Source organism: Delphinus delphis, chromosome 3, assembly GCF_949987515.2.
Source record: "Delphinus delphis chromosome 3, mDelDel1.2, whole genome shotgun sequence".
Taxonomy (NCBI): domain Eukaryota; kingdom Metazoa; phylum Chordata; class Mammalia; order Artiodactyla; family Delphinidae; genus Delphinus; species Delphinus delphis.
In genome coordinates this window covers 3,167,910-3,187,928 of record NC_082685.1, presented here as the reverse complement: position 1 = coordinate 3,187,928, position 20,019 = coordinate 3,167,910, and the positions used below count along the sequence as shown (strand labels likewise).

Genomic DNA, 20,019 nt, shown 5'->3' with positions numbered 1-20,019 from the left:
CGGGACAGAGCCCGTGAGGGCAGCGCCCCCGCCTGCCCGCCCACCCGCCTGCACGCTGGGCTGCGGGCCGCACCACTCGAAGTTGGTGATGTGCTGGTAGTTGGACTGGCTGCAGATGTCAATGATCTTGGTGAGCAGCTCGTCGCGGTAGGTCGTGCCCTCGGCCTTGTCCACGTGGGTCATCAGCTTCTTGACAATCTCCATCAGGTTCTTCTTGGACACCTGGAGCGGGGGCGGCTGGTGAGGGAGGGGCCGGGCGGGCCGGCGGGGCGGCCAGGTGGCAGGGTGGGCACGTACCATGCCGTACAGGAGGTCGAGGGCCCGCAGCCGGATGGACTCGTCCTTGTCGTCCAGGCACTGCAGGACAAGATCCTTGTGCGCCTGTACGGACTTGGGGTGTGTCCTCAGGATCTTGGACATGGCCAGGAGCCCCAGGTACTTCACTGCAGAGACAGCGCAGCGCTCTCAGACGTGGACGAGGTTCTGAGAGCGAGGCCGGGCCTGCAGCCCCACCCCAAACCACCTGGACCCCGTCGGCCCACGTCTCACAGGCACCAGGCCCACCTCGTTGCCCACCTCAAGCAGCCCAACGCACCGTCATCTAGATTAGGTCGCAGCCCGTCTCTAGGGCAGCGTTACTGGCACACGACAGGCCTGTGGTCTACACCCGCCAGCAGGCTTCTACGCTACAGTGGCAGAGACCACACAGCCTGCAAAGCTGACAAGAATTACTATCTGGCCCTTTCCAGGAAAACTTTGGCAACTCCTCTCAAAACAAACAGACCTGGATTCAAAATGAGCAGCCAGGGAATTAATTCCCTGGCTGTCCAGTGGTTGGGATTCCGCACTTCCACTGTAAGGGCCCAGGATCAATCCCTGGTCTGGTCGGGGTACTAGGATCCCAGCAGCCACAAGGCGCAGACAAAAAAAAACAAAAAAAAGCGAAAACCAAAAACTGAGCAGCCCACATGACCAGGCCCTCAGAAGCCCTCTCCACCGTGGTCCTGGCAGCAGGGGCGTGTGACTGGCTGGAACCCTCGACAGCACATGTCGGCTGAAGGAAGTGCACGAGTTGGCACACGAGCAAGACGTACAGCAGCTCCTCCTCGCTCGTCAGGAGCCCCACACACCACCCCATCTGATTAACCGCCGGGGGTGCCTGCAGCATGCCCGCGGGGACTTTCCTCCACGCCCAGCCTGCTCCTCCCGGGGCTGAGCTCGCCCTTTATGTCTCAACTGTGCTTCCGCTGGCCTCCCCGGCTCCTCCCTGCAACCGGGTCCCAGCTCCCCGTGGATGTGGGCCCGAGTTTAAAGACCTTTCCAGTGGACACGGCCGAGCGACACCCTGAGATGCCAGCTGGAAGGAGCCCGCCGTGCAGACGAGGGGGCTGTACCCGGGGAGGAGTCTGCCAGCCGTGCCAGGCTCGCTCTCCTCTCGGGCGGGGACGAGCCCTCACTTGCGGAGGTCTAGGGCGCAGGGCCTGCAGGACCTGCAGAGGGAGCAACTCACAGTTCTGATCGGAGTCTTCTATTAATATCCTCAGTTTCTGAACACAGAGCTGTAAAGAGGGGAGATGCCACTCGTCACATCTTCTAAACCAATGGCAGAGTCCCTGGGGCCTAGGAGAGGAGCCCCTGGTCCCATGACATACCTGGATGCTGGCACTATGGTTGGGCATGCCAGACGACAGCGAGATGAGCACTGAAACAAATGACTGGGGTGAGGGCCCTGCGTGACCAGCCCCAGTGAGAACCTCAGGCTGGGTCTCTGCGACCAAGAGAGCAGACCACAGGCCCCGGGCACCAGGGGTCCTTGTCCAGGGCAGGTCTGTGGGCCAGCCCTCAGCTGAGACCCGCTGGCCCTGCAATGCACAATGGACCAGGCCTACCTCCCGTCTGCATCCCCACTCCCTCTGCCCATAACCAGGGCCATCTGCGATCCTGCCACACCTTGGTCCTCCCCATGGACCTTTCCAGACTCAGGGACCACTCTCTGGCCAGCCTGCCCTGCTCCCAAGTCCCACACTCGCCCTTCCTCTCCCTTTCACTGTCGCTGACCCTCAGCGACACTCACAGCCCACACAGCAGTCATGAGTGTAGACCCCGGGCCAGTTTCCTGGGCTTCACTGAACTTAAGGCTGCCCATGGGCTGTGAGGAGCATCTGACAGTTTAGGGCAGGGACAGGCAGGCAGCAAGAAGCTGAACCCTTGGGCCACCAACTCCCTCTGCCTATCTACAGGAAACTGGGCTGCAGGGACAAGTCACCAGGCGGTCTGATTGTAACTAACGGACTCCACGAGACCCTTTGGGGAGCACGTGCCGATTCCCTCTCGAGAACTCTCGTGGTTGTAGGTCCTATGCTAAAGACACCACAGGGAAAGCGGCCTGAGATTTGCTTTAAAATGCTCATGAAAAGCGGTCTTGCTGGCGGGTGTGGCAGATGCCAGGGTGCAGTGTTTATCACTGGAGCCCGAGGTTGGCAATGGCTCTGGCTGTAACCGTGTCTGAGCTGACACTTCCAAAGGGGCTGCAGATGGGCCGGGCCAAACAGCTTCCCAGCCGGGAACAAGGTTCTGGTGAGGCCCGGGGACCAGCTCCCCCGCCGGCGACAGCTCCCTGCTCCAGAAGAGGTCACCCCGGTGCTCACCTGCGATGACGGTGTTGACACACTCGTACAGAAGGGACATGGCAGACGTGCTAGAGAAGGAAACACAGGAGCCGAGAAGACAGGGCCGCCTGCCTCCCGCTCACCCCACCGAGACTCCTGGGGGCACCACCCCTGAGGAAATGCAGAGCCCAGGAAGCCTCGGGTCTGAAGGCCATGCCGGTGACACCCCACCCTCGGCAGTGAGGCCATCAGATTCCTCCAAAGGACGGAAGCACCCCTTCTAGCCCTCAAAAGCGAACTGAAATGCTCCCGCCACTGCAGCCCACGCACGAATAACCTGATTCTGCGACCCCCATGAAGAGAATCCAAGTTCCCCAAAGGCCTCTCTCCTCCAGCCCAGACCCTGCCGGCCGCCTCCACTGGGACAGGGAGTAGGCCTGGCCACGCGCAGGCAGGAAGAACACGGAGTCGTGCCCCATGTCATCCCTCGGGGGCGTCCAGGGCCACAGTGAGCACAGCCCAGGACAACCAGGGTGGGCACCAGGCACGTCCACTCCACTCTGAAATTCTCACAGTGATGTTCTCAAGCCCAAATCCCCCAAACCCGACAGCACGGGCCACCAGAGGCAGTCCACATGAACGGTCACAGGACTGATGGCTTCTCGTAAATGCTCTGAAAACCACAAGCTGCTATAAACCCGGTGACTGGTGATTTGTTTAAAATCAGCAACGTCCCAAGCCCTTGGCCACTTCCCAGGGGACCCCAGGAGCAGAATCTCCTGGCACCTGAAGCTTGGCCCCCACAATTCAACCACCTGAAGGCACCTGAAGTCGTGTAGAAGCTCCTAGAACATTCCAGAACTGGGCGGTGACACACTCACCTAGGGCTCTTCAATTAGACTGCTGAGGTCTACTTGTGAACCAGAGACTGGCTGGGACAGCTTTCTCCATCCTTTTTTTATTTTTAAAATATATCCCCATTGCCTGCCTATCTATCTGTCTGTCTGTCTACTTCTGGTGGTGCTGCACGGCTTGTGAGACTTTAGTTCCCCAACCAGGGATTGAACCCGGGACCTCGGCAGTGAGAACTCAGAGTCCTAACCACTGGACCGCCAAGAAATTCCCTCTCCCTCCTGTCATGGATGTGCTGTCTGCAAACTGAGGAAGGGAGAACCCAGAGATGCGGCTCCTGGCGGCGGCAGGCCCTCAGGCCTGGGTGCCCCTCCACCCGCCCCTCCTTGGGGCACCCCTCCCACGCCCGCCCCAAGCCCTACCTGTGGATCAGGTTGGTGAGAGGCTCAATCAGCTTTTTACCCAACCTTGGCTCCAAGGGAGTCAGAGCACCAAACTAGGGGACAAGAGAGGCCAGTGGTCACCCGAAGCAGGGATGGGACGGCAGCCCGGGGCTCTGCTGGCTGGCATGCCCAGGACACCCCAGGGGCGACACTTGCCAGTTTGATAATCTTAATGAGGACCCAGTTGTTGGTGGAGGAGGTCATGAGCTTGAAGAAGAGCGGAGCGAGAGAAAGGTAGTTCTTGGGGTTACGTCTGGCCAGCTCACAGATGACGTTGACTGCCGCCGACTGGACCCCTGAGAAGCGAGGGACGCCATCAGCAAGGGGGCGCCCACCAGAGCAGGCGGGACCCTCGGGGTGTATCCCCAGCAGGATCAAAGTCACTCCAGGTGCTCTGTCCGCCTCCCCCCGGGGCTGCCCCCGCTCATGCCCCCAGCCCGCCTCGCCTGCCCCTCGGCTCCTGACCCTAACCACGACGCTCCACACCCCGTGATCCTCTGCGATGCACAGCAGATTCTCCCGAGACAAGCAAAGATTTGGAGAAGCTGTTTTACATCTGCATGGCCCGGGGTCTCTCCGGAAGGAGTTACAGAAAAGGACAGGCGGAGGCAGGAGTGAACCCTGTGGTGTGGGACTGCCAATCAAGGCAGCAGAATAAACACGAGACTGCGAACATGCGGACAGAGAGGCCTCCCCAGTGAGCGAGTGTGGTGTCTGCTACGGCCTGGAGGCAATGACAGCTGGCAGAAATAAGCACACCCAGTGGTCTTGGTTTCTAAATCCCACACCAGCTAACAAAACTAGAGCTGTTTGGAGAAACGGCGGATTCCAGGACTGGCGGGAAAGTAGAAAGCGAACCTGGCATCTCGTGGTGCCAGAAAGTAAGAAGGTGCCCTATGGGGGAGGGCTAGGACGGGGTCCTGGGACCTAGTTACCCCCCTCCACCAAGCCTTCACAGATGCTGGTGGAGCATCACGGCCCCACACGGGCCCCTTCTTAACTCAAGTCAACAAACCGGGATCGGGGTCCTCCAGCTTCTCCTTCAGGCGGGGAAAGGCAGGGCGCAGAGACTCAGGGTACTTCAGGAACACCTTGTACATGATCAGCACAGCCTTCTTCCGGATGTACGGCTTGGTGTGCGACATCTGCAGGGGCAGAGGGTGTCAGTCTCCCTGCTGACACCACTGCGCCCACCCCTCCCCGGTCCTTCCCGCACCCCCTGCTCCCCCCCACTCGCCTCCCCTCCCCTCCCACACCTGCCCGCATCTCGCCTCCATCACCTGGAGGATAACCCTCTCTCCAGCTCATCTGGCTTCTGGCCTCTGAGACCGGCCTGCAGGTTTACTCCACTGCCCGCCCCCAGCCCAGGGATTACACAACAGTGTCTTGGACGGAATCGAAACCTGCCTCCCTGAGTCCATGACCCCAGCTTGCCCTCTGGAGGCTGAGACCGGCCTCCTGGACTCACTGGGGCGCACTGAGAGACAGAATGAGGGAGGGGGGCCCCAAATGGAAGGTCACGCTGGAGAGAGCCTCCACCTGTCAACACTGGCCTCGGACTCTTAGGGCCACCAAGACCTGTCCCCAGAGCAGTGCCCCTCACCCGGGCCTCAGCCCCCTCCACACTTCTGCACTGCACCCCTGGAGCTCCTGTCCTTCTTCGGGACCGTGCTCCGGCCAGGAGGGCCTCTGGTCTGCAGGTGGGCACACTCCTCACCTGTCAGGGCCCCAGGCAGCCTGGCCCTAAGGAAGCCACCCCCGCCCCCATGACCTGGCACCGAGACTCATTGTGATAGCTCACTACCGCCCCCCTGTGGACGCATGACCACTTTCACCTAGAGAGCTCCTCACACTTCCCGAAGAGGGCCTGAAGATCAACACTGTCGGCTTCGCAGGCCAGAGTCTCCATCTGACTCTGCCCTTGCTGCTGGGAAGCCCACCGTGTGGACGAAGGGGCGGGGCCGTGTGTGGACAAACCATTTATAGCAGGCGGTGACTGGATGCAGCCTGGGATCTAGAAGTTGCGTGTACCCAAAGCCTTCTAGACCGCGAGCCAAGACCTGACCATCTGCACAGAGAACGGGCCACGTACGGACAGAACCCTCCTGGGAGGAACATGCCACCCTTCCACGCTGCTTTATCGTGGCCGGAGGGGGGAAGCCTCCCAATCATGGAGAATCTGGCGTGCAGGCAACCCTCTGAGGGCTGTGATTTCTTTCCGTTTTTTTTTTTTTTAGGGTCAATTCCAATTTTGTTTTTATTTTTTAAATTAATTTTTATTGGAGTCGAGGATTGTGATTTCCAAGAGCACGTCCACATTTCAGAACAAAGTTCTTGCCCACCTTGGAGATCAAGGCTGGCTGGGGTTTCTGCCTTTTGGATGGACTGGGCCCCAGACAACAGATTTGCTCAGATGAAAATAAAAAGTTCCCTCGCCAGAGAACCACCTGACCACGCTGCCTGCCAAGACCACTGCCATCACCACCCATGCCTCAGAACACAGCTGATGGGTCATGCGCTCACGACAGGCCATCGTCCCCAGCCAGACCCCGCCCCTCCCCAGCAGGACCATTTCAGAGGAGGTGAGGTGTGAATGCTGGGCCCCACCAAGTGATGGAAGGGGAGACAGTGACTCGGTGTCCCAGCTCATCCTGGGGACCCAGGCCGTTTCCACCCACCCAAGTGCCCTCAACGTGACATTACAACCTCGGTTTTCCAGGCACGTCAGGGAGCAAAAGCCAAGGGGGGCGGTCACGCTCCCAGACTCACCAGTGTCATGATGTCGTTGGCCAAGTCTCTGGCAAGATCTGGGGTAACAAAACAGGACAGGCCAGTCAGCGCGACGCCAGTGTCGTACTGGCTGGGGCTGCTCAGGTCCTGGAAAGGGAGGGAGAGGGTTAGAGGCAGGCGCCCACCGTGCCTCACTGGGTCCCAGCCGCGCCCGCCAGTCCTGCTCTGGGTCTGGAGACGGGCTTGGACGAGGACTCACAAGCAGCAGCCAGCTCCACGCTCTGTCACCGAGCAAGAGCCGGGACGGCTCCAAGGGGAGGGCTGTCTTGGGTCCGCCCCTCGCTCCAGGGGTGCAATGGGGCAGAGCCAGTGCCACCCATGGCTTCCCTATGGGAGAACCCAAGGGCCGAGGAAATGGTGCAGCCAGACGGGCTCTGACCGCCCAAAGGCACAGAGTGGGGGCCGCCCAGGGTGGAACCCCAGAACCTCTGCTTCCATTGGGGTGTCTCCCCTACTACAGCCAGGGGTGACTCCTCTGGGCCCCTCCCCAAAGCGGAGAGAAGCTTCCACCAGAGCTCCACCCCTCAGGGGAGCAGGAAAAGCAGCCACAGGAAGCGCACATCTGCCCTAGCCTCTGACGTCACTCGCCTGTGCTCCCGCTAAAACCGATGCGGAAGCCCCATCTCGGCACAAAGAGAGGACTCTGTTTACATAGAGAACCTCCCCAAACTTCACACATGTGGTAAAAGATACACTGAGAGACGTTTTAAGAGTTAATCTTCCAGGGACTTCCCAGGTGGTGCAGTAGTTAAGAATCCGCCTGCCAATGCAGGGGACACGGGTTCGAGCCCTGGTCTGGTAAGATCCCACATGCCACAGAGCAACTAAGCCCGGGCGCCACAACTGAGCCTGCATTCTAGAGCCCGCGAGCCACAACTACTAAGCCCATGTGCCACAACTACTAAAGCCCGCACACCTAGAGCCCGTGCTCCGCAACAAGAGAGGCCACTACCATGAAAAGCCCACGCACTGCAACGAAGAGTAGCCCTGCAGCCTGCCCTGCAGCGCCCGCTTGGAGCCCCGACACCAGCCACCTGCGGGGCGACCACAACAGCTCTGCCCCGACCCTGGCGCCAGCTGTCTGAGAGCCCCGGGCCACAGGGTCCGATGCAGGGTCTGGGGTGGGAAAGGGTGCCTCTGACACCCCCTCTGACCACTTGCAGCGAAGCGGGAGACAAGAGATACTCAAAGTCCTGAGGCCAAGGAGGAGCTGACTACTCAGTGCTCTCACTGAAGAACATAGAATACCACACGGGGCCGAGAGACGCACCTGGTCCGACTCACAAGACCCAGTGGGCACAAACGCCCCCACGCTGGGAGGGGCAATCCCTCAGCAGGCGCCCCCAAAAGAGGGGAAAGGGGCTGAAAAAAGGAGTGACCGAGGGGGCAGCCCCCATCGCCAAGGGGGGAAAACCAGAGAGGAAAGCCCCGCGTGCCCCGCCGTCCCTTTTCCCATTTCCGAGGATCGCAGAAGGCTGTCCATCTGCCCGCTAACCTGCTCCCGCAGGAGGGGCCTACCTTGCGGATCTGGTTGGTGGTCAGCATGATGACGTCGGTCCCTTCGTGAAAGCACTGGGAAGCAGCGAGGTAGCCGATTCGCTGTGAGTGGAACAAATGGAGACGTCAGGGGTGACAAGGGGACTGGGCGTCCGCGGGGAAGCACCCAGCCCTCCTGAGCTTCACGCCAAGCAGCCCTGGCCGGTCCATCACAAACCAGGAGGAGGGCACCCCTCGCCCTGTCCCACGCGTATGGTCTCTGGAGCACAGTGTATTTCAGGGGTTGCCAAGCACATCCTGTCGCTAACGTGTGCATCCTCACCGCCTTCTTGGCAGCGGGAGCTGCTGTTACGGCCTGACGGAGTAAGTCATCACAAGCGCCTAAACTCGGGCTGAGTGTAACCTAAAGTCACACCCGCACTTGCATGTGATACTTAAACACACGTGCAGAGCACTGGCCCAATTTTGGCAAATACGGCATTTCGTTTCTTCACCAAGAGTAACCGGCAGGCAGGACAACTGTGTCCTTCAGGAGGACGGGAACCCGCCCTCGGCAGTGACCCGTCGGCAGGACACAGCCTCAGCCGCCGCAGGGTGTGTGTTCCCAAGGAAAACTGAGCCAAGCCAGGAAAGCCACGGAACACCCCCAAATGGGCTGTGGGCACTGAAAACCGCTTTTCAGAACATTTACTAAAGCAGAAGACATGCTTGTTTGTTACGATATCAAGTAAGAAGAAAACAATGTCCCAAACTGCGCATGAGTAGGATCGCTGAGACGCCAAGAAAAAACGCTCAGAGGGTCCTAAGAGACACCGCGACAAATGACAAGTGGTGGCCTCTTGGGGAGACGATCAGTGTCTGCTTATTTTTTTGAAGAGTCACAAATTTAATCTGTATTATGAAACACATAACCAACCCTACAAACCCGAATTTCACTGACACTACTTAAAATGGAAAGAAAAACGTGATGCAATAGTGCTAAGACCTAACTGGACATAAGTGGTGATGGGAATGGGTCGCTGGTGTCTGTCACTGTGTGCCCTCCCAGCATGGCCTGCGTCACAGGATGGACGCCCTCCTCCCCCAGGACCCCACCCACAGGGCTCAGGCCCCAGAGCGAGCTGGTTCCCTTCACCTTGAATGTGAACTTGGAGGCGCTCATCACTTCTATGATGTTGAAGGCGGCCCAGCTGATGTCATATCCTAGCATCTGCAGCTGCGGAGGAAAGAGGTCGATTCTCACGCACCTGCCCCAGCTCCGCACCCCCATACACTCTGGGGAGATTCATTTCTTTTTCTGACAGGTGAGTCTTCACATTTAAAACCAAAGTGACAGGTTAATAACACACTAAAATAATGCCCCTGATAAATAAACACCTGCAGTTGAAATACCAGCGTTACATGGGTTAAAATTCCCCACAAGGACCGGTAAACGGGCAGGCCGTTCATCTCCCTTCTCTGACCAGGGGAGGCCAGCATGGGGTGCCTGGCCCAGGCTCACACCCCGACCAGGGACTGCAGGGCTCCACCCACCAGGTTTCGGGGCCCAGCCCGCAGGGCAGTCGTGAAAGCAGGGACGCTCCCGCCCCTCCAGGTGGGAAAGGCCCACTGGATGGGACCCCAGCTTGCCCTGTGCCATGTGATCCTCACGCATGCCTCGCCCTCCACCCCAAGTCAGCCCAGCGTGTGCCCCCAGGCTGACGCCTGGAGCGGATGGTGTCCATCAGTGATGGTGGGACGGATGGACAGACAACAGGGGGATGCTGGAGCCAGACCCGGCCTGACAGAGCGAGCGGCCCGGCACTCACGTAGGTCAGCTTGCAGACCGCATTTGCTTTCACTGCAATGTTGTCTTGCTTCAGCTCTTGCTTGATTTCATCAATGCACTGAGAGATATATTTTGCCTAAAAGGAAAAAAAAATTGAAAAGTTGCAAGTGTCTGGCTAAAACCTAAAGAAGCCAGACACAAGAGGTCACACAGTGTGCAATTCCATTTAGATGAAACGTCCACAGCAGGCAACTCCAGAGAGGCAGAGGGGAGTCCTGGTTGTCAGGGGCTGGGGGAGGGGGAGAGGGAGGGTGATGGAATGCTCTGGAATTCAACAGAACTCTGTGACTATACTAAAAACCACTGAATTACACATATTAAAGGGGTGACCTGAATGGTATGTGAATGATAACAAGGCTGTTATCCTGAAAAGCCCTGTCAGTGCAATAAGCTGCCTGGGATCCCCCAAAGCTCTCCTCCCAAGGGGCAGGGGGCCACGAGAGAACAGGAGTGGCCTGGGCTGATCTAGCCTGAAGCAGGCACACTGAGCTGCGGGAATTCTGCTTCCCCTACTCGTGTGTATATCTGATACTTTCTATGATGAAAAGTTTTGAAACTTAGAAAAAAAAGAGTAACCATTCCAACACAGAGCATTAAGACACGGAAAAGTTCTTAGTCCTCCAGTTTAGCCCTTTAACCAGCTGTGAACGAGAGAAACTGCAAGCCCAGAAGAGATCCCACGTCCCAGCGCCAAAGGCCCATCCCTCAGCCCGCATGGCCAGGGGCGGCAGGTCCACCTCGGTCCCACGCTGCCGTGACCGGGGAGCCCAGGAGCCCCACCCAGCACGGCCACCCACGCTGGGGGGCCCCACTGGCACCCACAGCAGGAAGGGCCTGGCCGCCCCAGGAACCGTGCCTGTTGGGCCCCTCCCGTCCACCTCCACGCGGCCCGGGTTCATTACTGGCCCGGGCAGCCATTCTCCTTCCCCACACCGCACACATCACAGAGCCGGGGCCTAGCAGGTGACAGGCCACGCCGGGGCCTCCCCCTAGGCACCCGCCACAGCGCTTCACATAACTCCACTCGTTTGACCCCCCTCCGTGCCCCCGTCCAGGTGAGCGCCCTGGTGCCTTCCAGCTCCTGCAGGGCTGGGGCTCACTGCCCATGTGCAGCGCTGCCCCCCGTGGGCAGGAGCACCCATGGGTCCCCTGGGAGGGCCCCTCGCAGGCCTCTCGCTTGCTCTGGGGCTGGCCACCCAAGAAGAGCGCCGAGGCGCCTAAAGCCTAGATGGGCCAGATGGCATGGGCGCAGGTGAGAGCCGCCGGGGGTGGGAGGGTGAACACCTCCAGCCCCTGGGACCCCCGGCTCCTCCCAGGACCAGCCACACTGGCAGGGGCACCGCAGGCTCCCCTTGGGATCCCCCTTCGCTGAGGCCCTTCTCTAGGCAGCCTCTCCCGCAGGCTTCTCAGGGCCTGTCTGACGGGGTCTGTGTGCACGCCCCACTGGCCTTATGACGGACGCTGCAGCGTGTCAGTGCTTGGCTGCGCTGCCATCATGCGTGTCCACCCACCCAGCAGCGCAAGGGCTTGGATCCTTCCCACTTTCCGGCTCCCGTGATGCACACTGCCGTGGATGTGTTTATACAGGCGCCTGTGTGGACACCTTTTCGATTCTCTTCAGTTTCCTCACTACCCCAGCACCTGTACTAAAACACGGACCAAAAGGTCAGTACCGACACACGTGGTCCAGAGCAAGGAATGTGCCCCATGGGGCGCAAGGCTCCACCCCCCAGAGCCGCACAGAAGTCCCATTGGCAGTCCCAGGAGAGCCCAGCCCTGCCCAGAGACGGGTCGTCACTCAGGGCTGGGAGGAGTGTGGTGCCCCGCGCTCCCGTCACCCACCAATAGTGGCATCGCCTAAACCTGCCAGGCTAGCGAGCTCAGTGACCTCGCCCAAGTGGCTGCACCCTCCTCCCATGTCACCCCAGACCACTCGTAGGCCCAGCACAGGCTCCCGGGGAAGGCGCCACCCTGAGAGCGCTCTCAGCAAGCGTCTGATGAATATTCCATGACCAAGAGTCGGACAATGGAACATGGGTCACCAGATCCTTCCAACGGGCTTCCAGTTACTAATCCCCCAGGCGCCTCAGTTCCCATCCCAGTGCACGATAACCCCTTCGTGCACCCTGGATGTGCTGTTAATGATTCAAAAGGGAAAGAACAGAGAGATGATCCCAAGCGTGGGAGAACAGGCCCAGCACACACCGCTGTGGGAGATGGTCTGCAGGTCCCAGGTGCAAACTGGTGCACGTGCACGCACACACACACGCTGGCCCCTCAACGCCCAGATGTCCATCCGCTGGTGAACGGCCAACACGGTGCACTCTCTGCACAAATCTATTTTCTAGGTGGCCCAATGACCTCTCAGCTTTCAGGAAGCCAGGCACAGTCCACTCCTGGTAATGTGTGCGCAGCCACCGTCAGACCACGCCTCCCACCAGCACTGTTTGGAGACAAATGTCCAGGCAGCACAGGACAGGCGAGACCACTGGTCCTGCCCCGGCTTTGATCCTGAGAGCCACGAAGAGCAGGGAGCAGCCTGGGCAAACGCAGCTGCTGGGAAGTGAGGGGGGAATGGGGGCAGGGGGTGGCACATCCTCACGTGAACTCTGCACCCACCGCAGCACTCCAGCGGCCTCCTGCCCACTGTAGGAGAGGCTGAACCGAACTTCCAGCCCAGACAAGCTCACTGCCCCTAAAACACATCCCCTCTCTGCAAAACCAACACTCTACTGAGAATACAACAGAATCCAGTGACTACAACATACCAGCCACAATGTCCGGTTCACAAGCCCAAATTATTCAAATTAGAAACAGGAAGGACTTCCCTGGTGGTGCAGTGGTTAAGAATCCGCCTGCCAATGCAAGGGACACGGGTTCGAGACCTGGTCCAGGAAGATCCCACATGCCGCAGAGCAACTAAGCCCGTGTGCCACAACTACTAAGCCTGCGCTCTAGAGCCCACGAGCCACAACTACTAAAGCCCACACGCCTAGAGCCCGTGCTCTGCAACAAGAGAAACCACCACAATGAAAAGGTCATGCACCACAATGAAGAGTAGCCCCTGCTCGCCACAACCAGAGAAAAGCCCGCATGCAGCAACAAAGCCCCAACACAGCCAAAAATTAATTAGTTAATTAAAATAATAATAAAAAAAGAAACAGGAAAACATAACCTAACCTATACCCAAGAAAAAAAAGAGACGGCCAATGAAGACGGGCCCTGAGGTGATCCTGGTGATGATGAAAGCAATCATTTGCTGAGATTTCAACACAGCAACTGTAACCATGCTCTCATGACCAAAAAGAAAATATGCTCCTAATGAATAGGAAGAGAGGAAATCTCAGCAGAGAAAGGAAAGTGACACAAAACAACCAGATGGAAACCCTAGAAATGAAAAACAATTTCTGAGGTAGAACAGGCACTGCGTGGACTGGACGGGGAGCTGGAGCTGAGAAGAACAGGGAACAACAGGGCCCACTCATTCTGAAGGGAGGAAAGCCAGGCAAGGCTGTGGCACACCAAAGGTGTAGCGTGTGTGCCACTGGGGTCCCAGGAGAGGAAGGACAGAGAAAATATGCGAAAACCTAACAGCTCAAACTTCCCCAGATTTGGTGAAAGACATAAACTTACAATTTCAAGAAGCCCAGCACCGCCCCCCCAAAACAGGAAATATAAAAGAAAATCACACCCACACATATCACAGGCAAACTGCTGAAAACTGAATATAAGGAGAAATTCTTCAGAGGAGCCAGAGGAAAAGGGTGTGCTGCTACAGGGGAGCAGGGGGCTGAGGGAGGTGGGAGGACTCCAGGCCCAGGGCTCTCCATCCAAGAACACCCCTCAGGAATGAAGGCACAGTAACATCCCTGCACCTCAGAGCACCCACGGGGGCCACAAATGAGCCCACAGGAAGTGGTTAACCTGCAGGAAGACCCAGCCTCAACACTAGTTTTTAGCTATAGGACAAGTGCACAGGCTCATGGTTCCTACAGGCAGGAAAAGGGAGGAATGGGTTGTAAAATATTAAAATAATGTTTCAGGAGGGTGGAGTCAAGATGGCATACTAGAAGGACGTGGAATTCGCACCTCCTCACAACTAAGAGCACCTACCAGGCACCGGTGGGGGACCACAGACACCTAAGGGGACGGGAGGAACCCCCAGCGACCGGTTGTTTCCATTATAGTTTTATTTTTCCTAATATATTTTTTATCTCTCGAATTTTATTTTGTTTTTTATTCTTTGATATTGTACTGCTCCTTTTTTTCTTTCTTCTTCTTTTTTTTAATTTTTCTTATTGCGCCACAATGCTTGGGGAATCTTGGTTCCCAGGTGGGAGGTCGGGCCGGAGCTCCTATGGTGGGAGCTCCAAGTCCAAACCGCTGGACTAACAGAAAACCTCAGACCTCTGAGGAATATCAATCAGATATTCAATATCAATCAGAGTGAGGCCTCCCGGAGGTCCTCATCTCAGCACCAAGACCCAGCTCTATCCAACTGCCTGCAAACTCCAGTGCTGGACGTCTCAGGACAAACAATCAGTAAGACAGGAATACAGCACCAACCATCAAAAAAAAAAAAAAAAAAAGACAAAAAAATTTGTTTCAGACGAAGAAGCAAGGTAAAAACTACAAGGCCAAATAAATAAAAACAAAACAGGTAACCTACCTGAAAAAGAATTGAGAGTAATGATAGTAAAGATGATCCAAAATCTCAGAAACAGAATGGAGAAAATACGAGAAACATTTAACAAGGATCTATAAGAACTAAAGAGCAAACAAACAGTGATGAACAACACAACTACTGAAATTAAAAATACTCTAGAATGAATCAATAACAGAATAACTGAGGCAGAAAAACAGATAAGTGAGCCAGAAGATAAAATGGTGGAAATAACTGCCAGGGAGCAGAATAAAGAAAAAAAGAATGAAAAGAATTGAGGACAGTCTCAGAGACCTCTGGGACAACGTTAACGCACCAACATTCGAATTACAGGGGTTCCAGAAGAAAAGAGAAAAAGAAAGGGTCTGAGAAAATATTTGAAGAGATCATAGTCAAAAACTTCCATAACATGGGAAAGGAAATAGTCAATCAAGTCCAGGAAGCACAGAGAGTAGTACCATACAGGATAAACCCAAAGAGAAACATGCTGAGAGACACATATTAATCAAAGTATCAAAGATTAAATACAAAGAAAAAATATTGAAAGCAGCAAGGGAAAAGCAACAAACAACATACAAGGGAATGCCCATAAGGTTAACAACTGATTTTTCAGCAGAAGCTCTGCAAGCCAGAAGGGAATGGCAGGACATATTTAAAGTGATGAAAGGGAAAAACCTACAACCTAGGTTATTCTACCCATCAAGGATCTCATTCAGATTTGACGGAGAAATTAAAACCTTTACAGATAAGCAAAAGTTAAGAGAATTAAGCACCACCAAACCAGCTTCACAACAAATGCTAAAGGAACTTCTCTAGGCAGGAAACACAAGAAAAGGAAAAGACATACAATAACAAACCCGAAACAATTCAGAAAATGGTAATAGGAACATACATATCAATAATTACCTTAGGGCTTCCCTGGTGGCGCAGTGGTTAAGAATCTGCTTGCCAATGCAGGGGACAGGGGTTCGAGCCCTGGTCTGGGAAGATCCCACATGCCGCAGAGCAACTAAGCCCGTGTGCTACAACTACTGAGCCTGTGCTCTAGAAACCGCGAGCCACAACTACTGAGCCCACGCGTCACAACTATTGAAGCCCGCACACCTAGAGCCTGTGCTCCACAAGAGAAGCCACTGCAATGAGAAGCCCGTGCACCGCAACTAGAGTAGCCTCTGCTCGCCGCAACTAGAGAAAGCCTGCACTCAAAGACCCAGTGCAGCCAAAAATAAATAAATAAATAAATAAATTAAAAAAATATATCTTAAATGTAAATGGATTAAATGCTCCAACCAAAAGACACAGACTGGCTGAATGGATACAAAAACAAGACCCATGTATATGCTGTCTACAAGAGACCCACTTCAGACCTAGGGACACATACAGACTGAAAGTGAGGGGATGGAAAAAGATATTCCACGCAAACAGAAATCAAAAGAAAGCTGGAGTAGCAATTCTCGTATCAGACAAAATAAACTTTAAAATAAAGACTATTACAAGAGACAGGGAAGGACACTACATAATGATCAAGGGATTAATCCAAGAAAATACAACTGTAAATATTTATGCACCCAACATAGGAGCACCTCAATACATAAGGCAAATGCTAACAGCCATAAAAGGGGAAATCAACAGTAACAATTATAGTAGGGGATTTTAACACCTCACTTTCACCAATGGACAGATAATCCAAAATGAAAATAAGTAAGGAAACACAAGCTTTAGATGACACATTAAACAAGATGGACTTAATTGATATTTATAGGACATTCCATCCAATAACAACAGAATACACTTCCTTCTCAAGTGCTCATGGAACATTCTCCAGGATAGACCATATCTTGGGTCACAAATCAAGCCTTGGTAAATTTAAAAAAATTGAAATCGTATCAAGTATCTTTTCCAACCGCAACGTTATGAGACTACATATCAATTACAGGAAAAAAACTGTAAAAAACACAAACACATAGAGGCTAAACAATACACTGCTAAATAACCAAGAGATCACTGAAGAAATCAAAGAGGAAATCAACAAATACCTCAAAACAAATGACAATGAAAACATGATGACCCAAAACCTATGGGATGCAGCCAAAGCAGTTCTAAGAGGGAAGTTTATACCAATACAATCCTACCTCAAGAAATAAGGGAAATCTCAAATAAACAACCTAAACTTACACCTAAAGCAATTAGAGAAAGAAGAACAAACAAAACCCAAAGTTAGCAGAAGGAAAGAAATAATAAAGATCAGATCAGAAATCAACGAAAAAGAAATGAACGAAACAATAGCAAAGGTCAATAAAACTAAAAGCTGGCTCTGAGAAGATAAACAAAATTGATAAACCATTAGCCACACTAATCAAAAAAAAAAAGGGAGAAGACTCAAATCAACAGAATTAGAAATGAAAAAGTAACAACTGACACTGCAGAAATACAAAGAATCATTAGAGATCACTACAAGCAACTATACGCCAATAAAATGGACAACCTGGAAGAAATGGACAAATTCTTAGAAAAGCACAACCTTCCGAGACTGAACCAGGAAGAAACAGAAAATACAAACAGACCAATCACAAGCAGTGAAATTGAAACTGTGATTAAAAATCTTCCAACAAACAAAAGCCCGGGACCAGATGGCTCCACAGGCGAATTCTATGAAACATTTAGAGAAGAGCTAATACCTATTCTTCTCAAACTCTTCCAAAATATAGCAGAGGGAGGAACACTTCCAAACTCATTCTACGAGGCCACCATCACCCTGATACCAAAACCAGACAAAGATGTCACACAAAAAAACTACAGGCCAGTATCTCTGATGAACACAGATGCAAAGATCCTCAACAAAACACTACCAAACAGAATCCAACAGCACATTAAAAGAATCATACACCATGATCAAGTGGGGTTTATGCCAGGAATGCAAGGATTCTTCAATATACCCAAATCAATCACTGTGAGACACCATATGAACAAACTGAAGGCTAAAAACCATATGATAATCTCAATAGATGCAGAAAAAGCTTTTGACAAAATTCAACACCCATTTATGATAAAAACTCTCCAGAAAGTAGGCAGAGGGAAACTACCTCAACATAATAAAGGCCATATATGACAAACCCACAGCCAACATCATTCTCAATGGTGAAAAACTGAAACCATTTCCACTAAGATCAGGAACAAGACAAGGTTGCCCACTCTCACACTATTATTCAACATAGTTTTGGAAGTTTTAGCCACAGCAGAGAAGAAAAAGAAATAAAAGGAATCCAAATTGGAAAAGAAGAAGTAAAACTGTCACTGTTTACAGATGACATGATACTATACATAGCGAATCCTAAAGATGCTACCAGAAAACTACTAGAGCTAATCAATGAATTTGGTAGAGTAGCAGGATACAAAATTAATGCACAGAAATCTCTTGCATTCCTATATACTAATGATGAAAAATCTGAAAAAGAAATTAAGGAAACACTCCCATTTACCACTGCAACAAAAAGAATAAAATACCTAGGAATAAACCTACCTAAGGAGACAAAAGACCTGTATGCAGAAAACTATGAGACACTGATGAAAGAAATTAAAGATGATACAAACAGATGGAGAGATATACCATGTTCTTGGATTGGAAGAATCAACACTGCGAAAATGACTCTACTACCCAAAGCAATCTACAGATTCAGTCCAATCCCTATCAACTACCAATGGCATTTTTCACAGAACTAGAACAAAAAAACTGCACAATTTGTATGGAAACACAGAAGACCACAAATAGCCAAAACAATCTTGAGAAAGAAAAATGGAGCTGGAGGAATAAGGCTTCCTGACTTCAGACTATACTACCAAGCTACAGTAATCAAGACAGTATGGTAATGGCACAAAAACAGAAATATAGGTCAATGGAAGAGGATAGAAAGCCCAGAGATAAACCCACGCACATATAGTCACCTTATCTTTGATAAAGGAGGCAAAAGTATATAATGGAGAAAAGACAGCCTCTTCAATAAGTGGTGCTGGGAAAACTGGACAGCTACATGTAAAAAAATGAAATTAGAACACTTCCTAACACCATACTCAAAAATAAACTCAAAATGGATTAAAGACCTAAATGTAAGGCCAGACACTATAAAACTCTTAGAGGAAAACATAGGCAGAACACTCTATGACATAAATCACAGCAAGATCCTTTTAGACCCACCTCCTAGAAAAATGGAAATAAAAACAAAAATAAACAAATGGGACCTAATGAAACTTAAAAGCTTTTGCATGGCAAAGGAAATCATAAAAAAGACGAAAAGACAACCCTCAGAATGGGAGAAAATATTTGCAAATGAAGCAACTGATAAAGGATTAATCTCCAAAATATACATGCAGCTAATGCAACTCAATATAAAAAAAAAAAAAAAATCCAAAAAATGGGCAGAAGACCTAAATAGACATTTCTCCAAAGAATATATACAGATTGCCAACAAACACATGAAAAGATGCTCAACATCACTAATCATTAGATAAATGCAAATCAAAACTACAATGAGGGCTTCCCTGGTGGCGCAGTGGTTGAGAGTCCGCCTGCCGATGCAGGGGACACGGGTTCGTGCCCCGGTCTGGGAAGATCCCACATGCCGCGGAGCGGCTGGGCCTGTGAGCTATGGCCGCTGAGCCTGCGCGTCCGGAGCCTGTGCTCTGCAACGGGAGAGGCCACAACAGTGAGAGGCCCGCATACCAAAAAAAAAAAAAAAAAAAAACCTACAATGAGGTATCACCTCACACCGGTCAGAATGGCCATCATCAAAAAATCTACAAACAATAAATGCTGGACAGGGTGTGGAGGAAAGGGAACCCTCTTACACTGTTGGTGGGAATGTAAATTGATACAGCCACTACAGAGAACAGTGTGGAGGTTCCTTAAGAAACTAAAAACAGAACTACCATATGACCCAGCAATCCCACTACTGGACATATACCCTGAAAAAACCATAATTCAAAAAGAGTCATGTACCACAATGTTCATTGCAGCTCTATTTACAACAGTGAAGACATGGAAGCAACCTAAGTGTCCGTCAACAGATGAATGGATAAAGAAGATGTGGCACATATATACAATGGAATATTACTCAGCCATAAAGAGAAACGAAATTGAGTTATTTGTAGTGAGGTGGATGGACCTAGAGTCTGTCATACAGCGTGAAGTAAGTCAGAAAGAGAAAAACAAATACCATATGCTAACACATATATTTGGACTCTAAAAAAAAAAATGGTTCTCATGAACCTAGGGCCAGGACAGGAATAAAGACGCAGACGTAGAGAATGGACTTGAGGACACGGGGAGGGGGAAGGGTAAGC

General features: G+C 52.5%; 1 protein-coding gene across 2 annotated transcripts in view; it reads right to left on the bottom strand.

The window, feature by feature from the left end:
• AP3D1 (adaptor related protein complex 3 subunit delta 1) overlaps positions 1-20,019 on the bottom strand; it is a 44,747-nt gene that overhangs the window by 13,315 nt on the left and 11,413 nt on the right. For both annotated transcript variants that reach the window (XM_060007343.1, XM_060007344.1), the window contains exons 2-13: positions 10,000-10,095; positions 9,327-9,407; positions 8,213-8,293; positions 6,674-6,781; positions 4,920-5,049; positions 4,061-4,200; positions 3,884-3,957; positions 2,649-2,698; positions 1,653-1,702; positions 1,511-1,559; positions 298-443; positions 74-222 (exon numbers count right to left, since the gene is read on the bottom strand). In XM_060007343.1, coding sequence (XP_059863326.1) covers positions 74-222; positions 298-443; positions 1,511-1,559; positions 1,653-1,702; positions 2,649-2,698; positions 3,884-3,957; positions 4,061-4,200; positions 4,920-5,049; positions 6,674-6,781; positions 8,213-8,293; positions 9,327-9,407; positions 10,000-10,095 — 1,154 coding nt within the window. The remainder of the gene's footprint in view (positions 1-73; positions 223-297; positions 444-1,510; positions 1,560-1,652; positions 1,703-2,648; positions 2,699-3,883; positions 3,958-4,060; positions 4,201-4,919; positions 5,050-6,673; positions 6,782-8,212; positions 8,294-9,326; positions 9,408-9,999; positions 10,096-20,019) is intronic.